This window comes from Alnus glutinosa, chromosome 2, assembly GCF_958979055.1.
Source record: "Alnus glutinosa chromosome 2, dhAlnGlut1.1, whole genome shotgun sequence".
Lineage (NCBI taxonomy): Eukaryota > Viridiplantae > Streptophyta > Magnoliopsida > Fagales > Betulaceae > Alnus > Alnus glutinosa.
Window position 1 is genome coordinate 34,774,836 of NC_084887.1, and position 21,400 is coordinate 34,796,235.

At 36.0% G+C, this 21,400-nt stretch overlaps 3 protein-coding genes across 4 annotated transcripts; 2 read left to right on the plus strand and 1 right to left on the minus strand.

Annotated features, from left to right (window-relative positions):
• Positions 1-287: 287 nt before the first annotated feature.
• On the plus strand, positions 288-2,025 carry LOC133861207 (homeobox-leucine zipper protein HAT7-like). The gene is made up of 2 exons (XM_062296936.1): positions 288-973; positions 1,551-2,025. Exons 1-2 carry the CDS (start codon positions 458-460, stop codon positions 1,899-1,901), a joined length of 867 nt encoding a protein of 288 aa, XP_062152920.1. The 5' UTR covers positions 288-457; the 3' UTR covers positions 1,902-2,025.
• A 3,180-nt stretch (positions 2,026-5,205) lies between these two features.
• LOC133859716 (serine/threonine-protein kinase PBL34-like) lies at positions 5,206-12,640 on the plus strand. The gene is made up of 6 exons (XM_062295229.1): positions 5,206-6,120; positions 8,172-8,509; positions 8,635-8,770; positions 9,628-9,764; positions 9,880-10,003; positions 11,926-12,640. Exons 1-6 carry the CDS (start codon positions 5,937-5,939, stop codon positions 12,435-12,437), a joined length of 1,431 nt encoding a protein of 476 aa, XP_062151213.1. The 5' UTR covers positions 5,206-5,936; the 3' UTR covers positions 12,438-12,640.
• A 2,404-nt stretch (positions 12,641-15,044) lies between these two features.
• On the minus strand, positions 15,045-20,567 carry LOC133859717 (uncharacterized). 2 transcript variants are annotated; one of them, XM_062295230.1, is made up of 10 exons: positions 20,305-20,567; positions 19,920-20,176; positions 19,497-19,663; positions 18,753-18,851; positions 18,541-18,609; positions 18,332-18,472; positions 17,033-17,122; positions 16,114-16,281; positions 15,622-15,700; positions 15,045-15,520 (listed from the first exon to the last, which is right to left on the minus strand). In XM_062295230.1, the coding sequence occupies exons 1-10, from the start codon at positions 20,421-20,423 to the stop codon at positions 15,393-15,395; spliced, it is 1,317 nt and encodes a 438-aa protein (XP_062151214.1). In that variant the 5' UTR covers positions 20,424-20,567; the 3' UTR covers positions 15,045-15,392. The 2 variants fall into 2 exon arrangements, with proteins under 2 accessions (XP_062151214.1, XP_062151215.1); XM_062295231.1 differs by having other exon boundaries at positions 19,920-20,195; positions 20,305-20,445.
• Positions 20,568-21,400: the final 833 nt, after the last annotated feature.

Below are 21,400 nucleotides of genomic sequence, written 5' to 3' on the forward strand. Positions count from 1 at the left end.
TGCAGCAATGCCAAAACTAGACTAGACTACCCACCTTAATTCAAGCTATGAGCCTATACTCAATTCACCTCATAGATCGAACTTGTGTTTCCAAAATTCCAACCTCTAGCCAAGCTAAAGTTAAGAATAGGTTGATTTGGAAGTAAATATTTGTGAAGTCATTATAACCTAAGCCTGTCCTTCCTTTCATCCATTAATTTATGTGCTAGTCGTATGAGAGAGAGAAAGAGAGAGGGAGATATATACACATCAGAAGATGGGGTCCATGAAAGCTCACTTCTGTGATATATTACAAAATTTACACCTCTCGTTCCCCTTCTCTCTCAACCTAAAACTCGCTGTCTTTCAGTCTCCGTACCCATCACCCATTCTTTCTGAGACCTGTCATCACCATGAGAGTGAGAGCCAGACCATAACCATTACCGCCATAAATTGATGCGCAAAGCAAAGGGTTTGCATGATATTTTCACATGACATGGCTTTCCCACCATCTCATGCTTACATGTTCCAAACTCACGAAGATCAGGACCACCTGATCCCTTCCTCCATCAACCTTAATCCCTCGTGTCCTCCTCAACACTACCATGGCCTCGGTGGTGTCCCTTTCACGATGAAGAGATCGATGTCATTTTCGGGCATTGACAACAGGTGTGAAGAGCAGGGAGATGATGAGTTGTCTGATGATGGAACACAGATTGGGGAGAAGAAGCTGAGGAGGCTGAATTTAGAACAGGTGAAGGCGCTTGAGAAGAGCTTTGAGCTGGGAAACAAGCTTGAGCCAGAGAGGAAAATACAGCTGGCCAAGGCTTTGGGGCTGCAACCAAGACAAATAGCCATATGGTTCCAGAATAGGAGGGCTAGGTGGAAGACCAAGCAACTGGAGAAAGACTACGAAGTCCTGAAGAAACAGTTTGAAGCAATCAAGGCTGACAATGATGCCCTCCACTCCCAGAACAAGAAACTTAATGCCGAGGTAATTGTCTTGTTTTGCCTTCTTATTCAATATATATTTTGTTTTGGATATATATATATATATAGGAAAGAGAAAGTAAAGTGAAGTTTATGATCTGGGTGTGTTTAATTAATTCTTGCTTGTAGTTTATTGGTTTTATTTCTAGCTCTTGATATTTACTTGCTAAGCATTTTACAGTTTGAGAGCATATATAGAACATAAAAATGAAAACTTTTCTTCCTTTTTCTGTCCAAAATGAAGTAAGAAATTTTCAAGCTTGAAATTTTGGTGCATACACCTTAATTTTATATGGGTTCTGAAAGTCATGATCGATTCCCTCATTAACTTTTTCGCTTGATTGGTTTGATCACTCTTCTGAAGTGCTGTTAGTATCAGAAGCTAGCGCATCTCAGGAACAAATATTAATTAATATCACAGTACCTCTCAACTAGACCCAGTCGCAATTAAGTATTTCATAAATTTGATTCCGATTTATCTTGTACATTGGAAGAAGAAGAAGGTTGGTATTCTCGATCATTCTCAATTTTCTCCATTGAATATTCATCTTGATTGCTTGTTTTATATTGAAATGATGCAGTTAATGGCTCTAAAAAGTATAGATCATACAAGTGAAGCCGGGGTTAAATGCATGAAGAAGGAAACCGAGCTTTCTTGGAGCAATGGGAGTACTGAGAATAGCTGTGACATCAACTTGGATATTTCAAGAACACCTGTAATGAACAGCGCAGTATCATCACAATTAAACAGTACTACTAAGCACCTCTTCCCCTCATCCCTTAGGCCTACAAGCATGTCCCAACTCCTCCAAGGCTCGTCAAGATCGGACCTCCAATGCTTGAAAATTGACCAGGCGGTTCAAGATGAAAGCTTCTGCAACATGTTCAATGGCAATATTGAAGACCAACATAATTTTTGGCCGTGGCCCTAGTTGTATAGATTAATTTAAACATATCTAGCTGCTCCAATTTCACTATGGGAAATTGAATAAACACTGAAAACACACTTCATTCGGTTCATTTTGTGGGTTGTGATGAATATGCTAGGTTGAATCATACTCTCTTTTGTTTTTTGTTTTTAAATTATAATTAATTAATTGGTAGTTTATAAGATACATGTGCCACCGAGTGGGTATCCAGCTCTGGCATGTAGCAGGCCATGAAATAAAAAGGGATTCTCTGCTTGCAATCGTCAGTTTTTTAATGGGTTGGTGCTTTGGAATCAGAAGTTTGCAGATTGTATGTATAAAGAAAGAATAAATTGTAGAGAGAAAGCTCCAAAGATGCGGAAGCGGGGTGACTTCATGCATGCATCACTGATTAGGATCAAAGGATGGGGAGCAAAATCGATCTAGGCGGGAGTTAGCCTGAAAAAAGGAAGTTGGGATTCTGAGCACGCATTCCAAGAGGAAAGAAGACAATGAGATAGGAGATCGAAACAACCAAAATGGAGAGGCGGGCTAGGAAAATGAAATGGTCTTTGTTTGGTTTGATTAGTTTTGAAGGGGACGTTTGCAATTTTCGTCTGACAAAAGAAAGTACCTATGCACTCCTTCCGTAGAGGATCCATGTGAGTCTGTGACCTACTGCCACCCTTTCCTATCATTCAAAAAAGAGACGGACCTCTCTCTCCGGTTCTCTACGAGAAAAAAGAAATGTTTATTAAATGATTAAATCATTTTTTTATTTTTTATTTTTTATAAGTTTAAGTTTTTGAAATTACTGATAATTTATTTAACATAATATCAACGTTAAAAGTCATGAGTTTAAACATTATCTTCGTCATTAACTCTCATTTCAATTAAATATTATATTTGTTAGGCTTCCCTTATTAAGGAAGAATTTGAAATAATGATTAAATAATTAAATTTACTTATTTCTATCTCTTTAAACTTTTAGAATAAGTTGAGTTCTGTATTAAAAACATGTCATAGATGTGAGTGGTTAGTATAGTATATTTGAGCCAAAACCCATAAATTTAAGCTTTTAAGGTGAATGGTATCCTAACATGCTATATAATGGTTTCATTAAAAAAAAACTATCAAAGGTACTATAAAAATCTCTAACAAGTGCTATCAGAGTTGTTAATGGTGTACGGTATAATGAAATGGCACAAGCACAATCAAAATCGAGTTTCACATTGGAAAGATTATGTGTGTGATTAGTTAATATAGTATAGTTAGGTCTAAACCTATAGAGTTAAACTTTTAGCCAAGTAGAGTGGTATTTTAACATACTATATTATGATCTCACTGGAAGACTCCTCAAAGTGTCAATCTCATTTGTTAACACAAATTAATAAGTCAAGTGTGTGAACATGAACATTTTTAATTAGGCATATCCAATTTGGATATATGTGTAGGGCTTTGCCTCGCCAATTTTAGATAGAAGAGTCTGATCCCAATGCATAGGAATAGGTGATGAATTTAAAGCTTCATCAAAAAAAAGATTAAAATATTTGAATAGGGACATTAATGGTTACATGAGAAACTCAGTTGGCAGCATGCTTATGCTATGCACATGCTCTACACAAATTATTGCATAGCTAATGCAGGAGATCAGTATGCTCTGGCAGCATTAGAAGCTTAGATGTGTCAGAGCAGGGAAAAAAAAAAAAACAAAGAAGCTTTAGTTGCTTGACAAGGCATTCAATTTGTGCTTGACAGCATAAATTCCCCATGAGAAGCATGATAAACGATTCCTCAGATTTCACATCAGATCGAAGAGAAGCATGCTACAAGTAATTACAGAGGGAAAGGCAGATGAGATGACATGCTTTCTCCACCAAGTAAAAGATCAATTAATACTAGCTACCATCAACTCTGTAAAGCGGCCAAACTGAAATATTTTAGTGGATTAAGGAGTTTCTTAGAAAATCTTAATCCCAGAGATATCTAAAGTAGCAGAAATTCCTGCCGTGATGCCATATTTGTGATTGGTATTATGACAATGTCATAGGCATATATGCAGGGGTATCATAAATAGAGTGTTTGAGATTTGTTTTTTTTGTTTTTTGTTTTTTAATGCAAAGCACATGCTTATGAGATTGGTCAACTTTTAAAATAATAAAAAAATTACTTTGATTAATCAATTGGCATTGTGATGGGGGGTCCCTTAATTGTTCTCCGCATTCAGAACCAAGAATATATATACACATTTCCCTAGCTAAGGTATGTTTGGATTAACACCAATAAAGAACATTTAAGTGGCAGAAGAAAGAAAATTACTTTGATTTTTACTGAATCTTATTTGCTCAGGACCAAAAAAGAAAAAAAAAAAAAAAAAAAAAAAAAAAGAGGAAGAAGGGATAGATGAATATGAAGAAAGAGAAGTAGTCTCTCAGTCGTAGTCTATGCAGATAAAAGAAACCCATTGCTGTTCAAGCTTTACATGACCATCCACGCCACCACAATCAGCAGCCCTTGAACCTCTATGGTATGGTTGAGATTTAAGAATGGTCGCATTTCACCTAACAACCAGGGCTACAAAAAGGGATATTGATAAAATTCGTTTGTATCGGATATGATAGACCATGAAATTTTAGGCACTGTCTCGTTCCAAAAAATTACTTCTCTCTACCACTGAAGCTTCAAGAACAATGAACCCTAAGTAATTTGACAAGATGAGGAGAGGATAAAATTCTGACACACCAGCCTGAAATATATAGTCCGGTTTGTTAATCCTCAAGTCTCATAAGCAAAAAGTGATTAATTTCATGACTTTTAAAAAGTGATTAAACACTATATGAGGGAAAAAAAGAAAAAAAACAAAAACAAAAAAAAAAAGTCCATACTATTATAAAATTTGACAGAATCTGTTAATATGTCATAGTAGCATCGATCATAGTGTGCTATGTGTCTATACAATAAAAATGAAAATAAAAATTTAAAAACATTAAAAACTACATTATGGCCAGTTGGGCCATCTCTTTTAGCCTAATGAAAAGTGGCCGAACGACTCCGAAGCCACTGCCTATTAGCATTGCACTGGACGGTATTTTGGTTTAATTTTTTGTTTTTTTTGTTTTTTTTGAGGAAACCAAAGTCTTCATTTAATAATGAGGAAACAAGTACTAAAAACCCTTAAACAAGTATGAATTGGTTCGTGTGATTGGGGTTTTGGGCCTTGGATTTCATGTCGTAGTAGTCGCTCGGTCCCTTGGGACTTGGGCCTGTCTTAGCAGCCGACCAGACATCAAATTCCAACATCTCTCTCACAGTCCCAGGCTCATTTCCTGTTGTTTTACACTTTCCCTTTCTGTCTCACTCTCAAACATACCACACTCTCCTCCCTCACTCCTTTTCACGCAAAATGCACGTTTCTCTTTCTCTGTTCTTCCATCACTTTTAATCTCTCTGTCTCTCTCTCTCTCAGTGTGTGTAGAAAGTAGAAACAACCACAATCACAATGCCTGTTTTGGTTTCTCGTAGCTTAGCCTTGACGCTATCGTAGTATGTCTATATGGGATTTAATGAATGTGTGTGTTGGGTGAGCTAAAACAGAACCTGAAATTTCAGAGGCATAATACATTTTTTAGTCTAAGCTGTTCAGCTTCTAATATTTGATTTCTAGGTCTTCATAGCTCTCAATTGAGGTATTCCAATCTGTTACAGCTACTGATTACTCGAGGTGGTGTTTTTATTTGGTCTTGCATGTACATTTTGTGGTCTGGGTCTCGCCCATTTGGAGCATTCTAGCATTCTAAACCTGTTTTCTTTTCACATGGGTTTGAGTCATTTTGGGTTCTCCTAATTAAGGGTAGGTCTGCTCTAATGGGTGTTGTTGAATTTTGATTGTTTGAACGGTTTTTCTTTCCGGGTGGGATTTGTTTTTGGTGGGTTTTGATTGTTAGTGTTATTTGGTGCATTTTGATGTTCTTGGGTTTGGAGGAATGTGCTAAACCAGCTTTGAGTGGTGGAATGTGATACTTCTGAGAGATGGGAGTTAGCTTAGGGATTTTTTGAGAGATGGGATTAGGTCCTGATGCTATTGGGGCTGGGGCTTGGGACGTTGAAAAATCAAAGGGAAGGAAGAAGAAAGATGGAGAAGCTGAGGGGACAGGATGTTGGATTAAGTTTAGGTTCATTGGGAGCTGCATGTCTTCAAGGTCCAATGTGGATAGCTCTATAAGTGGTTCTAGCACGCAATACGGTATAACTTTATTTGTTTCTAAACAATTGTTTTATGTCTACTTTGTTTCCTTTCTATGTCAGTCTTGTTATCTGGTTTTACGTAGTTAGAGAAATGGGTTGATCTTTGACTAACGCTGTTATGATCATATTAAATGCCTTTTTTGGTGCCTGTAGATTCTGAAGTTATTTGCTTTGACGTGCATATTATGTTATGCACATTTAGGATATTGATACCCATTTGTAGTGTACTTAATTCTTTGCCTACGTGAACCTATCATGTCATGATCATTTTCCATTTGCTGGTCGATGGATACTGAATTTATTAAGTACACAATTACCTTTTTCCGTTAATACTGTTAGTTGATACGATTAATATAGCTAGTAGATAATTGTTAGTATGGTCATATCTTACTAAATTAAGACGGCTTAGGAACTTACAAAAACATGAACTCATGGTGGTTCCCCCCCCCCCCCCCCCCCCCCCTCTTTTCTTTTTGTCATCTCTGAGAAATGATTAGTTGATGGTTGTTTGTTTGTTGTTTCCTACTTAATCAAGAAGGGCTACGAACTTACAAAGACTCAACCACATGGAGTTGTTCCTATTTATGATCTTTTTCGCCATCTCTTTTTTAAAGGGAATATAATTGGATAGAATCTAATGGCCCACCTTTTCGCCCATTATACTTGGTCTTAAATATTGGTACCGGAAATGTACATTGATTTGGATCAATTAATGAAAAGTATGGCTTCTATAGGTCATTGGCTAAAAGTCCGTTTTGTAGGCCAAAAGTGTGTTTTTAAACAAAATCGTGGAAAGTGTTCCAAAGTGCATTTGAAAAAAATGGCAGTTTGAAAATGTGGAAAAATTCACGTTTTCAAATCGCAGGTAACGGGGTGCATTTTCAAAAACGTGCGCTTTTAAAGGTTGAGCCGCGATTTTACTAAATGCTTAACTGCGTTTTTAAAAACCAAATTTTCTTTAACTATATTTTGAAATTGCTATGTTTTCAAACCACACGTTTTGAAACCACTAAACCAAACGGACCCTAACACTACTATTAAACATATTACAAGATACCCAAATTTTCAAAAGTATACTAGCGTGTTTGACCATAATCCCAAACTTTGATCTGTTTTAGCTTCAAGTACCACACTGGGTTGATGGCTGCTCCCAAGAATCCTAGATATAGAGCTGGAAAATGCTTGTTTTTGAGTGTACTTTATGTGTAATCTATCTCTATCAGTTTTTGTAGAATGAATTATCAGGAGTTGTTGTCAATAGTCAAGTAAAAGAGTGGTGCGTTTAATCAATTGTAAATAATGTTGCTTGAGCATTACTCCATCTCACATAATTAAATATTTAAGAAAGTAATAACCTTTTAACTTACTGTGTCAAACATTGTTACGTATTGGCTGACCCATGTGGACAGTTCTGTAGTGTTGGCAAGTGTTTAACATGCTTGTGTTAGGTGGGAAGTGTTCTATCATTGGTTTCTAATTATGTTTTACTTACCAGAAAAAGAAAAAACTGGTCATAGATATGTAAGCAGCCCAATGTATAATCATCTTTGGTGGTAGTTCAATTTTACAATGATATGATCATAAATGCAGATGCACATGGTGAAAAAAACCAAAACGTGAGCAGAGTACAAGATTTAACAAAGCCTTACCCTGCTTTATGGGATTTGATGGATTAATTAACTTCTTAATTATTGTGAAGTAAATTTTGGCTTCACTTTGATCCTTTGATATGTTTAATTAATCTGGTTTTTAATATAGTTGAACCTAAATCCTGTTTTTTAGCTTTTGATAGATTTAGTTGGACTTAATATTCATGATCAGGCTGCTAGTCATGTTGTGTGTTGTTTATTACTGCACAATGTTGGTCAATACAGGTTCCATTTACAGTACATAACTACCTATACGTATATGTGTGTGCATATAGAGGCATGTCTCCTTGTGCATTCTTTGAGCCTATGCGACCTCAGGAACTGCAGACGCTTTTATATATGGATTTGCTGGTTATAGTTGAATTAGGTTCGATGATTGTGTGATTTTTGTGTGGATCAGGTGAAAGTAAATCTACAAATGATTCCAGCCGAGACCAGCCAGTTGCTCCAGTTGTGTCATCTTCAACAACTAGCAATGCAGAAAGTATTCCATCCACTCCCAACATAAGTGAAGAATTGAAAGTTGCTTCTCAACTTCGAAAGTTCACTTTTAATGAGCTTAAGTCAGCAACGAGGAGTTTTAGACCTGAGAGTCTTCTTGGAGAGGGTGGGTTTGGTTGTGTATTCAAGGGTTGGATCAATGAAAATGGGACTGCCCCAATGAAACCTGGAACAGGGCTTACAGTTGCAGTAAAGACCCTCAACCACGATGGACTTCAAGGTCATAAAGAATGGCTGGTAAGAGAATTAATTATCAAATTTAGTTTCTTTTGTTTGCTATAATTATTAAGTCGAGATTGGGGCTGGTTGTTACCTTCACTTCTATGACTCATGGTTACTTTTGTTTTTTTTCCACGTGGCAGGCTGAAGTTAATTATCTTGGTGACCTCCTCAACCCTAATTTGGTTAAATTAATTGGTTATTGCATTGAGGATGATCAGAGGTTACTTGTCTATGAGTTTATGCCTCGAGGAAGCCTGGAGAATCACCTCTTTAGAAGTAAGAATTTTGGTTCACATTCTGGAATTTCCTATCCTTCTTGTATGTGTTTAACTTTATGGTCTTTCTATTGTTAGAGATAATTATAGAATTTCTGGATTTTCTGTATGGAATTTCGAAAGAGAATTCCATGGATTTTATTCTATTTATTTATTATTATTATCTTCAAAATTGGCTAATGATGTAATGCTGTTTCTTTTTTACCTTAAAAGATGATATTTACTTATTCATATCCTTTCTGATCCTGTTAATAACCCGATTTTATTTTTCTTTTTATTTTATTTCATTGCTACCTGATAAGTGGCCCTGGAGAGTTAATGTTGTTTGAAGCTGTTCTTGACCTTTTTTTCCCATGCCAGGATTGTCTTATGAGTTAAGCCATTATATTCACAAATATTATGAGTTGAAGAAATGAAAATGTTAGTTGAAGCTTCAAGTTTTAGTGCATTTCTGTGGGAGATCTGGATTTTCATTTATAAAATGTGTATGGAAAAGCAATGAATTGATGTATACAATTTTAAGGCATGAGTGTGTGTGTGTGTATAATGCAATTTAAATTCATGTATTTGGTCTGTTTGCGTGTGTTCTTTCTCCAAGAGAGCCCTGGGATAGAATGTTATTCCCAATTATTTGTCTTCAACGGTTCAATGAATGAAGATTTAGGGAAATAATTCTTCATACATTATCTGTGTGTTGTATTAGATCATATTCGTTATGATAATTTGTGTGAAAAATTCTGTCCATACACCACCTAGTTATATCTATTGGGTGGGTACTGCAATTTAGTAACCACTTGAAAATGTTCCAGTAGGCAATTGCATTTCTTTTCTCTGGTAATATTATGTTGTATGCTGCAGGGCCTCTGCCTCTTCCTTGGTCCACCAGAATGAAAATTGCACTTGGTGCTGCAAAGGGTCTTGCCTTTCTTCACGAGGAAGCTGAAAAGCCAGTTATATATCGAGATTTTAAAACATCTAATATCCTGTTAGATGCGGTGTGTAACTATTTTTTTTTTTTTTACTTATTTTAAATGGTGCCATTTGTGATTCAAATTATGTGAACAATATCTATGTTTGTCCATACACATTACCTAGATCTTGTTATTCCAGGATTACAATGCAAAGCTTTCTGATTTTGGACTTGCCAAAGATGGTCCAGAGGGAGATAAAACTCATGTATCTACCCGAGTGATGGGAACTTATGGTTATGCAGCCCCAGAGTATGTGATGACAGGTTAGTATGGTTAAATTGTTTTTATGATCTTTTTCTGCATTATGTCATAACTTGTTTCCCTGTATTTTGTTTTTGATATGACTCTGTGCTACTACTAGATTGGCATTCTTTGTCCTAGATCAAATTCTTGCCGGGTGATCCAGGAATTGGCCTATGATTTTTTCAACCAATGTTACGATAAAGAAAGATCTCCTTATTTTCCTTTTAACACTATCTTGCACTTGGTAACATTGTTACATTTTCCTTACGCACTTGGTGGCAGAGTTAGATGTTTTCCTTTTGGGGGCCCATTTGGTGTTACCCTGTGGAATAATACTAACATAAGTTTGTGCAATTTATATGTTAATTCAATTAAAAAAAAAAGAAGTAAAAATCAATTTTCTTTCAATATATATATATATATATATATATAGGCAGGCGCTCGCATGCACACACAGATTTTTAATGAAGAAAAAGAGTATTAAAGTTTTAATGTCAATTTAGCACCTTCAGAAAAAATTTGGAACCAAGTTTCAAGAATGTTGTTCTTTCATACTGAAAGATGGTTATTTTATTTCTTTAGTAGACTTATTCAGGATTTAGTTAGTTGAAAATTCATATCTGTTCAAAATTAGTATGTAGAAAGATTTATTAAAATATTTTGATAAATTATACTTAATCATTTTTTATTTTTATCTAATTAATTCAATTAAAATCAATCGATATATTTTACAAGCATATGAAGGAATGTAAGCAACATTTTAAAACTCATTCAACAAACTCTAATTTCAATAAACTCTCTATAGTATTATGTCCATCCAATTAAGGATGTTACTCCTTTTTTTAATAGATAAATGTTGATAATTGAGTAATAAATGGAAGTAACAGTTTTTATTAGAATTGAAAAGGAATTTTAATGCAAGTGCTTAATTTATAAGCTAATCTGGCTTCCTTTCTGTGATAGGGTAGGATATATTATTTAAGAACTTTAATTTGGACGGGGAAAATCATTTCACATTTTGCCAAAATAATGAGGGGGCCATACAAGGACAAGGATCCTCTCCATTTCAAGTGGAATGGATAGTATCCATTTAGTTTGAAATGGAGAGCATTCTATTCCGGCATATAATATCCTTATTTGAGGAACTCATTAATATCCTTGGCACCATTACTGATGCTACTACCATCCTCACCACAGTGACACTGCTAGTTGTAACACTTCACTACCACACTTCTGCTGTGATGAGTCCTCACCCCCCTTCTTTATTTACAACAAACCTTGCACCTATCACTTTTGCTGCCTGCCACTTGTATAACTACCTCACCTTCAAAAAGATTTTGGAAATTAATGCTCTTAATTTTGAAAGAGAGAACCGACGAATTTGATTTGAAGGTTCAAACAAAGGAACTTAACCTGGAAAAAGATTAGAATTAAAAATAATAATAATTGTGGCCTTCATAAGTGATGTTGTGAAATAGTAGGGTTCAAGTTGAGGTGACTTTCAAATAAGTAAATTTAGTAAAGAATACCCAGGGGGTTTAGTATGGGCATGCAAACAGAATACATGAGATACCACCTATGTTAAGAAACAAAAAAACACACACACACACACACAAAAAAAAAAAAAAAAAAAAGAAGAAGAAGAAGAAGAAAAGAAAAAAAGAGACCGCCTCAGAAAAGTTAAATTAATATACGTAAATAATCTTAAAGTATACGAAAGTTATATATTTTAAGAATCTAGGGAGGGAAGAGGGTGGGAGGGTTTCAAAGCTTGAAGACACTTGTGGCAAATGTATGGAATGATGATGTAGAATATACAAGTATGGAAAAATAGAAGTGTTTGTAGCTAACACTAAATCAAGTGCTAGAAGTCTTTAATTTGACCTAATTAGTAAGGGATCTATTATTAGTACCAATTTCTAATACTATCTATCTTGTCTAGGGCATCTTACATCAAAGAGTGATGTCTACAGCTTTGGAGTGGTTTTGCTTGAAATGTTGACCGGCCGAAGATCCATGGACAAAAACCAACCAAATGGGGAGCATAACTTGGTCGAATGGGCACGGCCACATCTTGCAGAGAGGCGAAGGTTCTATCGACTTCTAGATCCTCGGCTTGAAGGTCGTTTCTCAATCAAAGGCGCTCAGAAAGCACTTCAGTTAGCTGCCCACTGCCTTAGCCGCGACCCTAAAGCCAGACCTCTGATGAGTGAAGTCGTTGAAGCACTAAAGCCTCTGCCCAACCTCAAGGACATGGCTTGTTCTTCATCCTACTTTCAGGCTATGCAATCTGAGCGTATGGGGTCATACCCAAATGCTAGAAATGGCATTAGAATTCAGACGGGTTTATCAAGGAATAGACAACCAACCAGGAGCCTCTCCATACCAAATGCTCTGCATGCTTCTCCGTATCACCATAACCATCTTTACCGGTCTCCCAAACCTAGTGTTTGAAAACCGTTCCATTGAGCACTGTGTTATCTCTTTGATACCCATTTTGTATCCGTTTCCTATATATGTCATCATTTAAGAGATGTAGTAATCTTGGCAATCAAAAGAAATTTGTGGCGGGTTTGATAGGTGACAGTTTGGCTTTGTCATCACTTTTGGATTTAATCAGAGGAGTACTTCCCAGCCTTGGGCTTTTTTATTGTCTACTTATTCTTGCAGACAAGCACGAACGATTTTTCTTAGCCAAAGGCAGAGAGAAAGGTACACACACAGCAACCACAGTACCTTTTCACTGCTTGTTGAATGTGAATTTGTTGCACCTTCAATCTTCGGGACTGGTGGTGGATAATTCTCTTTCTTAATCGCCCTTTTTAAGGTGTCGATTTATTACTTAAACCTGCATACATTCTAGTGCGGTCGGTTCTCCATGTGAAGCTATTAGTGCAAAATGCATGGCTCAGATTCTGAGAAGAAATGAAAAGATGATAATTTCATTATGATTTAGTTATAATTCTCATACACAAGATTTTTTATTCATACAAGTTCATCAAACAATATGATACTCAATCTAACAAAAAGCACTTCATAATTGAGTTTCATCCCTTGATCCAACCATATACATTTCATGGTTCCTTAGCTTTTAACCGACTGCCTAATTATTGACTTAAACAGACTTAACCGTCCGCCTATTAACCGACTTAACAGACCGCCTATTAACCACTTAAGTGCTTAACTGACTTAACCTGCTTAACTAACTTAACCAACCGCCTATTAACTGACTTAACCGAAATAATTCACCGACCGCTTATTTATTGACTTAATCGACTTAATCGATTGCCTATTAACCACTTAACTGACTTAACCGAAATAATTTACCGACTGCATTCCGACAAAAGTCAGTTAATCAACCGAATTAATTGACTTAACCGCCAACCAAAACGATACCCACCCCTATTCCCAATAATATTTCCAGTGCCACAACTCTAAAGTAATAAACATCGATTTTTTCATTAACTTTTATGATATAAGCCACTTTGCATATAAATGAAAAAAAAAAAAAAAAAAAAAAAAAAAAAAAACAACAACAATTGTAAAAATCTTTCTTTCCCTTTTCACATTTTTATATTTTTCAATGCAAACGCAAAGTTGGTCAAAACTTGCCATTGCATAAAAATTCTCTAGTTGAAGTAGTTGTTTGCGACCATGCATGAATCTATTCAAATAGTAAATGACAAGATAACCCTACTAGCACGATTTTGGGAAAGACCTTTGTTCCAGAGGGCTAGTAGCTTGGTTCTATGTTTTAGAATAATAGACATACTACCTGAGGCGATGTGACTGTAAGTCCCTGCAAGGCTGCAACTAATGTTTGATTGAAGGAATCTAGATCAATAAGTTTAGTTGTGCTGAAGTCAGAGAAAAAAACCTCTAGTTTATTGGTCAATAGAATATTGTTGCTTATTATATCTCAATGAATAATTGCTGGAATGCATTCATGATGCATGTAAGATAAAGCGTGGGTGATACCTTTGATGATGTTCACCCTATTGCTCCAATCCAATTCCATAGCTTTTATATCGTTGTTTAGGACACATAATAGGCTTCCCCTCTTCATGTATTGGTAAACCAAAAACATTCATCACTTATGTAAATAGAACCCATAAAGTTTTATAATGTTTCGATGACGGATCTCTGTTAACACTTTTACATCATTCTTGAAACTTATATCAAGAGTTGGGTTTTCAGCCTCCAACCGATGAAGTTTCTTTAAGGCAGCCACTTTGCCATTAGGTAATTCCGCTTTATAAACACTACCATAACCACCGGTTCCTAAACAATATTTTATATCAAAGTCCTTGGTTGCTTCAATGATGTCTTTATATACAATATATCCATCATAATTTCATATCGAGAACAAGGTCTCATTCTTGGTTTCTCTTGACTCAAATTGGATTTTCTTCACCATGCGTCGAGACAAGAGAAAGCTCCCAAGAATTAAGAATCCAAGGGAAATGGTGATGGGAACAAAAATATTTACTTTGGTCACCATTGATTTGTTATTGGCCGGAAGGCAAGGAGGGAAATACAAAGCACCGCATAAATCCTCGTTGCCAATTAATGTGTTGTATGTATGATAATGATCATAGCCCTATGGAATTGGACCTCTCAAAGAATTGTATGATAAGTTGACATTTATAACAAAAAAGTAAGGTACAGTAAATATTGCCCGGAAGATTAATGTAGCTGAGATCCAAGAATGATAAGGTCATAACCCCAAGTTCAACAGGCATTAATTTCTTTACTAATAAAGTTAGGGCTAAGGTTAAGATTTCTTCATGTTGCCTATTTCTGCTTTTCTAGTGGGATGGAACCATCGATTTGATTCGAACGAAGATACAAATATTCCAAATTAGGAAAAAGCCAAAGAGATAAAGGAACTGGTCCAGTGATTTGATTATAAGAAATGTCAAACCACTCTAATTGGGAGGGTGCCATGTTTGCAAGAAGCGCATGATTGATGAGTGCAATGGCAAAAGGGTTGATTGTTGTGCTCATGAATTGACAACACTTTAATAAGAAAGAAGATAAAGAGGGGGCAGACTTGTGGACTGGGAGTGAATTATTTTGTGTTGACGTTGAATGAATGTCCTCCAACGCAATAAGTCTCACGAAATTGCATTGAAATTGTCCCGCAGGATTGTTGAAACTTGAAATGGTCATTATCTATTTCAACACTTTGAGATAGGCACAGTCAAAAAATAGCTTGGGGTACAAAGACAAGCTTACACGCTGACGTGAATGAGACAGTGCCACAGCGACTCTCAAATCTGGTTTTGGTGGAGCAGCTACGGTATTTCATGCGGAATTTATCTTATTATATCTGTGAGAGATGCAGTGTGTATATATATAAGCAATCTCTCTTTGCATCACAGCCAGAGCATATGCCATCTTGCTCATTCAATTCTCGACAATGAATTCTTGAATTTCTATTCCTGTATGACGTGCCCCTCCCTGTACTCTCAGCATAACTTCATCTCCAACTTTGAGTGAGGTCACGGGAATTGCTGTTTTTTGTAGCCCGGCCCCTGTAGAAGATGGGGATCAAGGTTCAACCCTATCATACGAGGAAAAAAATAATAAACTAAAAAATTTGACAATACTATAAACCAGTTGTCAAAAAAAAAACCTTGGCAGGCGCAAACAAGGGCAACAGTTTCTGCATTTTGTAGAAGGATGCTGTAAAGAGTTTGGTCATCTGAATCTCTCTGCAAGAGCAGAATATAATGTAAAGCTACATAGATTGTAAAAGAGTATTAGCAATTAGCTCTATTATAGTGGAAACAAATTCTATGAGATATGAAAGATAAGCTAGATGACAACGCAATATCCAACCAAGAACTTTTTTCTCCAGACAAGGTTATCCAATAGCATTTGCAGGGCATAAGCAACATAAATCTAGAATATGGGGGAAAAGCAAGGTTAGGCGATATTCAAACATATGAAAGATACAGTGTGTTTTGGGGGGGGGGGGGGGGGGGGGGGGGGGGGGGTTTGGGAGGGGGTTGGCAGTAGTGTTTTTTATCCTCGATTTTTTAGTCACTGAGATTCTGAGAAACCAAGGAACTTAAGCTGATGACGTGTTATGAAACAATTGCTCTCAGTCCAATTTAAGACAAACCTTTGCCTCAACAAGAATTAGTGGTCTAGTCTCTATCTTCACTCGCCCAACAATTGCAGTTCGTTGTTGGCCTTTTTGATCAACCACTATGACCTCTTTGCCCGCTTTTAACTCAGAAAGGTAGCAAGTCTTTCCTCCTGGAATGGCAACATAGGCATGTACTGGTCCCTGTACAGTTCCAAAGTATACTTGTAAGTAAGTCTGCATAATAATGACATTAAACTGTCACCCACGAAATGGCTCTGACAACTTTCAACTACTATTGTGACTTGAATACTTATTTGTTTCCTGAATAATTTCCTTTGCTTCTCCAAATGGTAGGAAAAATGTCATTTTTCCAGGAAAAAAGGCGGCTGTTCACGGTTGTGTGCCTTATTCACCATAAAAAGATAATAATAATAAAAAAAAATTACAGAAAATGAGGCATAATGATAGACGCATTTCAGCCAATAAAATGATATAATGATCTCGTAATGCTTAATAATATTTAGAATATCTGATACTAGTAATCACATGAGAAAAACAAGATTTCATCACTTCCACAGAGTATGAAGACAACTTCAAAATTTACAAAAGGTTCATCACTAACTACAACTGATGAATTTCACATGATCCTAAAACATTAAGAACCAAGTAGACTCATATTAAATGGTATGAGAAGTAATATAAATAAAAATGATATACTTTTGCAATTTCTGTCTTTGAAACAGTTCCAATTTTGTACAACGACAGTAGAGCATGATAAGTTGAAGTAATCAAATGAAGCTTTCTAAGTTAAAGGTACTAAACTGGGTCACCATTAACTTGTGTATTGATATGCCAAACCATTGGGTTTAGAGTACTGACCAAGATCTACTATGAAAAAAATTCATCGAAATATCATCTCTAAGACTCTAACTAATTCAAAGCCAAAACTTACCGCATTAACTCGAAAAGGCCTGCTTGCAATATAATTTGACTCCAAGCATTCTGAGTGCACAAGGAATAATCCCCTGGCAAAAGATCCAACCTAAGGAGAACATAGATCATAAGAATGATAAGATTCCAATCAATTTGCTCAATAGTCAAATTCGCACAACGGTCCAAACAACACCTAGTGGGGGGTGAATAGATGTTTTCCGATAATTACAACAAACAAAATATGGCAACCACACACAATATCACTAAAATTAAATAAAGCAGTAAAGAGATCAAACACAACAATTTTGGTGCGAAGTGGAAGCTTTTTGAAGAACTCTTCAAAAGTAAAACCACTCTAGGAGCGGCTAACCCCAGGAAACTTTTTTCACTATAGAAGATTTAAATTATAATAAGTTATATTTATAAAATCTTTGTAATAAACCTGAATTCTACCCAACAAACAACCTGTTTGTTTCCTATCTCACTAGCTCCAGAACTATGACCAATCTTTTATTAAGCTTCCTTTGCAATCCGGAACTCTGGTGACTGAAGATTTGGTGTAGTTTAATAGTCTATGAGAGGTTTGAGAATAAAGGCATAGGGATGCTAAGATTCTCTCCAAGAGCACTAAATAATGGCCTCAACGTCTTACTAAAATCATGAGATATGATGCTTATATAGACCCTAGGAAAACAAAGCCTTAATGAGTAGGTTGGTTTGATAAAAACGTTGTCTTAGCCAGCAGCATTCAAATGGGAGTAATTGTCATTCGAACGTGATCAAGGGTTTCACAGCTTCTTGCATATGGCGTTCAAACGGTCTTAGAATGTCGTGAACAGAATGTTCTACCGGACTTATTGAGAATTGCGTTCAAATATTCTTTGAACGTGACTGTGAATGAACATTTCTATGAGGCATTTGGGACCTTGAGAACGACGCATTCTAAAACTTTGAATTTTGTCACTCTAAAGTTTTCGTTTGAACTAAGTACGAATGTCACCACGAATAATGACATTGGAACTTGATTTTTGAACTCCTTGATGATCTCATTCGAACGGCTTACGAACGCAACCTACTATCTTGAAATTTTGAAGTTTGTAGAGTTGTCTCATTTGAACATTGTTCGAACGTCGTTGCGAAGGAGGTGTTCAGTCTCTCACTCTAAACCAAGTTTTCGAATCACCAACTAAAGACCGACTCAACCACTAAGCCAAGATTTACAAGCAACCCAATTTTGGCATTGAATATGGCAACATAAATCCTAACAAATAATAAATCATACGAAGGGCAAATTATAGACGAGGAAATGGAAGCATACCAGAAGTCCTTCACTAGGTCTCAGCAGGCTACAGAGATCCACACAAACTCGATCCCCCATTCCAATTACTTGAACTTGAGTTACAGTAGCTTTGGTCAAGCTCATGAGATTGCTCACTTCATTTCTTCTGTCAAAATAGTCCTGACAACTTTTCTATGATAAGAAGCCATGCTTTACTACTTAACAAGCCCTATCATAAAACAAATTACCTTGAGCTGAAAAACAGCTTCAGTATCTTCAACTTTTAATATAACTCCACCCAGACCTTGCTCCAAGGCCTGCAAACACAGAAAATGAATATTGAAAGGAGGTCAGGATGCATCACCAAAAGAGCCAAATCGACAATTTAGATAATCGAAGCAGCTCTTCCAACATATGAAGTTCACTTGCCGATCCTAATCTTAGAGAATCTAAATTATACCTCAAAGAAGACTTGTGCTTCAGAATGATTTTTTGAGATAGCAAAAACTGTTTTTTGACAGCCTTGGAATGCAGCAACAATATTCTCTGCAGGAATTACCTTTAGAAACACAAAATTAGGGACCAATTCAGAAGTGGCTTTATATTGACAATAGCAGGTACATCGATAGCTTAACTGGATTGTGCTGGAAACAAAAAGTGCAGCATAGACTATTTTAGTGCTCAAAACATCCATGAATATGGTACATATAATGCAGATGATCGGGTGTGACTGTATAATGGAAAGTGTATGTCACGGCAATCATGTTCAATGATTAGAAGCCATGAATCGCACAAAAAAGCAAGATTATCTCCGGATACAAAGACAGGCATGTAAAATGAAACCTAGGAAGTTTCCACCAAAGTCATTGTAATATAAGGATTCTGTTGATTAATTCAAAAGCAAGTTTAGAGAAAATGTGATTCAGCATGCTGTCATCTTTAACGAGATCCAGAATTATTATATAAAACTTCACACAATACCGGATAGCTTCCAAGTAGCAAAGAATTTGCATCAATTTCCAATATTCAATGCTCTTACGAAAAAATTGAATTTATGGATATCCTCAGTTTTAGAGGAAGTTGATTTCTTTCTAGCTTTAGCTAAACAACAATGGATGGTTTATATGCAGTACTTGAAGGCTGATTCAAGAGAATAGAAACAAATTTCATGAGAATTATCCTAAGCAGTTAGCAACAGGTCTACCTGCCAATCTAGCAAATTGATTACAACATTCTCTGCCTGTCCATTTGCGGGTTGGAGCTGCTGTAACTCTTGCGGATTTGAAATCTCAAAAATTGTGGCAACCCTTCTATTCTCACCATCAAAAATGCCTCCCTCTTCAATATAGAGAGGACTTATTAAGGCGATTGCTGTAAACCCCATAACCAAAATTAAAAACTAAGAAAGTCGGATAACATTGATAGAAAAATTAAGATGACTCATGCGTTGACAAAAATATAGTGAAAACCACCAAAATCATCACATGGGTCACAACAATGTACCCAATTTTTTCTTGTACTTATTTTGATCTACGAAGCATAGAGCACACAATTATATAAAATTAAACCACAAGCTAATCGTAATGTAGATATACAAAAGAACAAGAGGAGGTCCTAAGGAGCTTACAAGACCACTCATTGGCAAGTTGTCGATGCTGGGATGAGAAAACAAAGGTATTCCATCCTCTCTCCACGGCGGCAGTCATGACCTCTTTGCTTTTTGTCCAAATCCACACACTCTTCGATTTCTGGTACGACCCAAAAGACGACGGCGTCAAAGAGGAATGAGAAGCACACATTGCGACACAAGAATTGCGTTGCAACAGCAGGGTTGCCTTGTAATTGTTAGCAATCGGTGAATGAAAATTGACCCATGAATTTGATCTGAAAAAGTTCCATTTGTCTGCGGATATTATTCGATTTAAGAAACATTAATTCTGAACTAGAAAGGACGTGGAAAAATTGAGTAACTTGGAATGACATGAAATATAAGGTAGATGAAATTTACTTACAGGGAACTTGAGCCAGTCAAGAAATGGTGGTGCCGAACATCGGAATAACCTGCATTGAGAGTAAAGCATGTGAACTGTGTGGGCATTCGGACCAAAGAAGCAGATAACAGCACAACCATCACACTTCTTCTTCTTCTTCTTCTTTTCGTTTTGATTTCTTGATGTACAGATTTGAATATGGATCGTTTTCTCAGGTGACGTCAGGTCAAGTTGGGTCTGGCATTCAGCACCACCAGAAGGTAAGGAGAAAACTCAGAAAAGGAAACTACAACATTTTGTCATTTTAGTTAAAATTAAGGATAATTGCACCTTTGTCCTTAGAGTTAGCCAAAATTATTTTTTCTTTTATGTAATTCAAAAAATTTATATGAGGTCCTTGTAACAAATAACAATTACAAATAATACATTTTTCATCTAAAAGTTAATGGGCTAATTTGACAAACCATTTCCAACTCTCCATTTTTTTTCTTTTCACTTCTTTCAAGAAAATTGAATAAAAAATATTCTAATTTTTTTACACTTTTTATATCACATTAATCATATTTTATTACTATTCAAATAAAAAAAACTCACTACAAAACAATTTTTTTTTACTTTTCTATAAAAATATTCTCAAATTTTATATCACATCAATCACTTTTTATTATATAACACACAAATATTCCACGACACAATTACTTACTAAACTGGCTTAAATTTTGTTAATCAACCACGTCAGTTAATAAAAAGCAGACGTGTGTTTATTATGATAAAAAAATATATATATAATTTATTAATAATATAAATAAATAAAATAAAATAATTTGTGTTTTTTTAAAAGGCCACACCCAAAGGATTTTAGGGGTGACCTCAGGCCACCTCTGGGATCAAACTTCAGGTATCTAATCAAACTCGTAGAGCTTCCTGGTTCTTCAACCTTGAACGATCAATGAGACATCAAAGCCAGCAAAACACACAAAATGCATTACTAGGTTCGAGCTTCCTGGTTCCCCAACCCCGCAGGCTCTCTCTCTCTCTCTCTCTCTCTCTCATGTTTTTCAAGTTTCTTTCTTTATTGGTTGTTGTTCTTGGGATTCTCAATGGTCATACAGCGGTC